At 37.8% G+C, this 6112-nt stretch overlaps 1 protein-coding gene across 1 annotated transcript in view; it reads left to right on the top strand.

Moving 5' to 3' along the window:
* Window positions 1-602: 602 nt before the first annotated feature.
* Window positions 603-6112, top strand: part of BMX (BMX non-receptor tyrosine kinase) — a 31064-nt gene continuing 25554 nt past the window's right edge. The window contains 3 exon segments of the mRNA XM_018083936.1: window positions 603-610; window positions 5721-5779; window positions 5946-6013. Of these exon segments, the coding sequence (XP_017939425.1) occupies window positions 603-610; window positions 5721-5779; window positions 5946-6013 (135 nt within the window).

Raw genomic sequence — 6112 nt, 5'->3', positions numbered from 1 at the left:
GTAAAAATATTTAAAGAGATCCGAAGGTGATAAAAAAAAATAAGCCTTAAATCTATCTTTGTTTTTAATCTTACAGTCATTTGATACCTGACAGATACTTTGATTGCTTGGCAATAATATGAAGAAATTATTTCTTACCTGATATATATATTACAAATGTATATAATTTACATTGTTAACTTTACTTGTCTAAGTAAGTGACTGCTTAAAAAATACTATGAAACCTCAGTGATCTAAAGACATTATCAGGATTACAGATTATGCAATTTACATATATTAAGTCCATACTTCTTTCAGAGGGAACTCAGGTCACAGAAACAGTAAAGTAGTGCTCAAATGACAGTAACATGGACTTGCTTCCTAAAATGTCTGTAGGAGAGGTCTGGACCTCAGCTGCAGCTTTATGCCACCATGTGCAGGGCTGATGAGATCTTCAAATAAGAAAACAGACTTTCACCTATTCCTGCATAATGTTTGCATAATGTTGGCAACAATCAAAACCAGGCACAGAATAGTCTAGTTTTGAAAGACACTTTTAGGAGTCATTGAATTCAACCTCTTGCTCAAAGTATAGGTCCATCTGTGGGCAGCTGCATCACGACATGAACAAGTAGGATTGCAATTTGTCACCCTATGGAATAATATCCCACTTCACATAGAAGTTAGCTGGTACATAGAAAACAAATGGCTAATCCTAAACCATGGTAAATGAAATCCATGTTTAAACACACTTTGGTGATCATATTTTAAGGGATTTGAGTCTAGATTCCACTAATATCCCCTTTATAAACAATTAATTATTGTGACGTGCCCCAAAAAAGTAGTTTTGGTTTTTTATCCTGTATACATAAAGTTCTGTCCCTCAGCAGTTTTTTAATGGCACAGAAAAAAGATTGATGGAACGAGAGAGCTTCAGGGGAAGTGGGGGAACATAAATTTGCTGTATGGAGTGAAATTAGACTGCCATTTAATGTACAAAATAGTAAGTATAATTTTGCACGTCTTGTAATGTGAGGAAAGATACACAATGCCCTTTTGACTGAAAAGCAAGGGCTGAAATGCAGGATAATTTAAAGCACCATTTAAAATTAGGTTCTAAAATTAGAAGACAGAAAAGATTAGAATTATTACATTTTCCATGTGTCCTGCAGTTGTCTCCTTCACTGGTTTCCATTACAGCAGGGTCAGAAAACTGTTCCATCCCTTAGCCTAAATATGACTTCTTAAAATGAATAGCAAAAGGATGCATTATAAATATCGAGATTTAAATACTATGGTTTGATGGAAATGCATTTGAACTTTTTATGTTTACATTTTGTCATATTAAAATAGATTGCTTGTCTCATTTCAGATAGCTTTTTATGCACTGAGTTAGAATCACCTTAATCATAAATTATAAACACCAAGATAGTGCTTTGCAACTTGTTTAATTAACTAAATTGTATTTTGAGTGTGGTGGATTGTAAAAAGGTCAGTTTATCAAAACATTCAAACTTAAATTTTATGGCTCACCAGGAAGGCTAATAGAATTTGTAAGTAAGTAGAGATGATTGGTTTTGCATGTCTATCCACGACTTGAAAGTTATACAATTAGTAGCTCTTGCCCTCTACATCTACTTTATTTGAAACTGGAAAGAAAATTTGTATTATTCCAAATTCTGTGTTGTTTCAGAGCTCTGAATGAACAGCTCACTGAGCTGAAATAGTTCACCTGAAATGAAGGAAAAACATCTCTCTGAAATTGCATGGAAGAATGCCTGTAAAAGGCATTAATGATAAAAGGTATAGTAAAAATAGAGGGTATTTCTATGAAATGAAGTGGTCTTTGGCCATATTTAGTACAGGGAATGCCAACACAGCTTGCTGAGGGGTCCTCACACCAGTAGGCCTGCCTGAGGGGCAGGGGTGGAGGGAGATTGTGGAGTCTTTTTCCTCAACGATGCCCACTTAGCAGAATGAGAGTATTCTAGTTCTGCAACAGCTTGTCCTGACTGACAAGTGCCCTTTGCTTGATGCCTCTCCTGCCTGCTTTGACCCCCACTTCTGCCCAGCCAGTTGCCTAACCCAGGACTGTGTTACTTGCCCACCAGATGCCCATGGCCCTGCCTTTACCCCCACCCACAGCCCCTGCCTGCTGTAGACAGCTGCTCCTGTAACTAGCTCGTCTTCTCTCCCATCTTCCCCACCCTACACTGCTCCCTGCTGTCCAGACTTCTCCACCAGGGCTGTCACTATCCCTGCTCTGCCCTAGCCCACCACACCCCACCATCCTGCCTTGGTCCCTCTACAACCACACACACACCCTCCCCAGACTACCCTTGCTGCCTCATGTTGTTGAGGATATAGAGCCAAGCCACAATGACAAGCACTTCCCAACGAGTTTGTTTACTTCATCTGGGTGGAGGACATGTTTCTGTGTCTTTCAGAGTCAGGAACTCCACCTTGCCAGCATTTTGAGCTGAGTGAAGAATCATGCTTTTGACATGGCTATTTCCTCAGCCACCATAAATTAGCCAGGTTCTTCTCCAAGCTTCTCCTGTCATAACTGCTCTCCTTTCCCATCTTAGTTTTCCATCTGCTCAGTCTCCTGAAGAAAAAGGTTACCAGGAGGGAAGGAGCCAGAGTACCCTGCATTACAGCCTGCCATTAGAAAATGCTTATTGTGACCACCACATCCAAACTACAGAAGGAAACAGAAGCAGCAGCTAGAGAATGCTAGAGATAGTACCTCTAGCCTCCAGGATGTCCTAGCCCCTTTTGCTTGTTCCCAGGAGTTGAACTTGATGATTGTTGTGTATCAGTTCCAACTCAGGATATTCTATGATTCAATGAACTCAATAGAACTGTCTCACAACAGCCCTCTTTCTGAAACATGGGGAAGTTTCCAAGTCCTGTTTCTAAGATCTGTTGGAGTAACAAACCTTTTTTATTTGTCCCTGTGTTACAGAAAGCAAAGAAAATGCAACAACTCTCGGTACAAGCACAGTTTCAAGCGTGGAAAAATAATCAAAGATCCTTAGATCTTTCATGTCTCTTCAAATCATATGGAACAAATGTTTACAGCTAATTCCACATGGCATTTTATTTTCTTTCAGGGAGAAATTAGATTTCACAGTTGAAGGAACTGAGCTACATCCAGTAAAAAGGGGGGTTGCAATTCTCTAGGTAGGCAGAAATTTGTACACGGCACAGGCCACTCTCTGCACTTTCTGCCCTGAAGGATCATCCATCCCCTCAGCACAGCCGGGTGGTCAGTGCAAGCACGAACTGACTCAGCAAAGTGAGTCTACACACAGAGGAAGGGCAGCCTGCACAGACATATTTTATTCCTGGAGACGTAACCTCATTTAAAAATGGAAAAAAAAACCCCAGAAATAAAAAGAGTTGAACATTTCATTTGGTATAATTTCAGCTGTTGTGATTTCTTTTCCACAGGCGAAAGAAGAAGAGCATTGTGCAGTGGATTTGGCCAGGAAGTACTTTAGTTTCACTGTCAAGATTTTTTTTAGAGATTGGAATTTTTTTCTCTCTTGAATTGTAATGAGAAGTCAAAATCTGGATAACATTTTTTTAAACTTGAGCCAGAGCACTCCAGTAATGAAGTGGCTTATATATGCTGCAATATAAGCAACTGCTCCCTCAAAGACTGAATACTCAGTATTCTGCTTCAGAGAACCAAGGGATGTAATACTTTTATAGGCTTTTTTGAGTCTTTTAGGTGTTTCTTTTAGCCTGTGTTTTTAACCTTCTATTGCATCCTAGAATTAGGTCACGTGCTTGCCACAGGTCCACAGACAGAGGCAGAAGGCATGCTATTAGATCACAAGGTAATCAAGTATATCATTTACTATGCAAGGACATATCCAAAGACACTGAGTACCTAAATTTAACAGAATATTGTTTTCAGACACATTAGAACAAAGAGTATGTGTCTTTTCCCATATCAAGAAAAAAATTTAACTTTTATATTTAACTCTAGTTATAATTTTATTTTATAAATAGATTTAATAAAACTTGTAGGCACTTACTAATTATTTCATAACTTATATTTGATATATTTTATATCCCTGCATTTTTAATAGTGTTTATTAATAAATAAGTGTTGCAATGTACAGTTTAAAGAACATAACATTCTAATATTTAAATGAAATTACATACTGTGATAAATCCTTTTGTCTCTATTCATTTCTTAGCACAACTTTGTCAAATCCAGAGATGATTTTGTTAGTGTTTCCACGAGTAGAAACGGAAGTACTTGGCCTTTTTTCTAAGCCCCACTAAGAGTAGATGGTAGTCATTCCATGTGGCTTCAGCTGGTCCTCTCTGAGCTCTCAATGGTCACAGTGTTAGAGCTGATGTGGATTAGACATCTAATCTCACATGAGTAATGTTATCAGTCCTGGTAGTTCAGGCAATTGCTCTGACTAATTCAAGCAACAGTAGGCTAAGAAATTTTGTGAAGATCACACAGTGGCAACCCCAGAAAAAAGACCTGCAAACAATGCTTTAAAATAAAGTAGCTGAAATTCCATCTCACTTATCCTTTTTCCTGGCCTCCAGTACTCCAATGAGTCCCATGAACTTAAGTGGGTTGGAGCTAAAGATTGGATGTCTCATAGTGTAAGGAAACAAAACCACATATGCTCTTAAAAAACACAGGAGGTCTTACTGCTTCGCTGTGGGAATGACAAGGTTGTTATATTTTTATATTTTCTATCAAACCTAATATTTTATTTGCAAAGACAGCGTAGCCAGATACCCACGCAGAGTATGAGCAAAGCCCCCCCCACCTCCCACCCCCCTTTTTCTTCTTCACGGTGTTTCTACGAAATACTTGCTACTTTCCGGGTTCAGGTAGGATTCAGTGGATAGATCAAGTGAGTGTGATGAGCCTCATGCAAATTTTCTCTTTCTGCTGGACTCTCAGTAGTGAACAGGAACATAACAAAGGGGGGTACTTAGCACAGTGCTTCCCTTTGGACCCTCAGAAATACAGAGCAAAGGACATGACCTACTTCCTTCACACTTGAGTAAGATAACCTGAAGCTGCATTAGACTTGTAGAGATATGATGGATTTCATCCTTCTTGGCATTTTCTACTCTATGATTACCAAGGTTAAGAAAAAATACTTAGATGTAAATATATGTGTATATATACATCCTGCAAGAACATTTTTAATTTTTAATCTTTTCTACATATCACAGTTTCGTAAATGTGCATTTGTTTCATTGGAAAGAAAGAAATGAGAAATTTCAGTGCAGGGAACAGATAGTCAGCACTAGATATGTTTTCCTGGTCTGTAAATAGAAGGGTTTTCTTTTTTTGTTGTTATTCTCTTAGCTGCTGTAATGACTTTTGTGTCATGCTGCAGATGTAATACATTTGTGGATAAAGCAGGCTGTGCTCTTTGCCAGAAAGAGTGCATGGCTTTAAAAGGAGAGATCCTCAGGCGATAAAGTAACAGAGATGTCTTGTTTAGAACTACAGTATATCTGTAGCTTAATTTTTGTATACTATGATTGTTTCTACCAAGTGAATAAGCTAAACAACTTCATTTGTTTAAACAGTATTAAACACATCCTTTATATACATGCATTACTATAAAATTTTTTAAAACTTATAGAGGACAATCTTACAGTCTCTATAGTTGGTGTTGTTATGTTAATTAATAGCAGTAATAAAAGTAATTGTGATGTTATTTTAGGGAAGTATAATGGAGAAAAAAAATTCTAGAAGAACTGCTTTTAAAGAAGTCACAACAGAAATAAAAAATAACCCAGATCAAGACCCTGAGATGAGCTGAGTTTGTTAGAACTTGATGCTAATAATGCCAAGGTTGTGGGATCCAACCCTGTATGGGCCATTTACTTAAGAGCTGGACTGGATGATTCTTGTGAGTGCCTTCCAACACAGAATATTCTGTGATTCTGTGAAGTGATGTGGTCATTAAATTACAAGAAAGGGTTGTTTATTCTGTGAAAGACAAACATTTCTTATGAACATGACAAAAGGGTAAGAAATAATTTTTTAAGTAAACTGTTTAAGATTGTCCAGTGCCACTCCAGTTTTCTTCTGTGAAACTTGATTGGATATTATGTATTAGAACAATAT

This window comes from Manacus vitellinus, unplaced genomic scaffold (genome assembly GCF_001715985.3).
Source record: "Manacus vitellinus isolate BGI_N305 unplaced genomic scaffold, ASM171598v3 scaffold_7_pilon, whole genome shotgun sequence".
NCBI classification, from domain to species: Eukaryota; Metazoa; Chordata; class Aves; order Passeriformes; family Pipridae; genus Manacus; species Manacus vitellinus.
The sequence above is the reverse complement of the archived record's forward strand: the minus strand, read 5'-3'. Positions and strand labels throughout refer to the sequence as shown.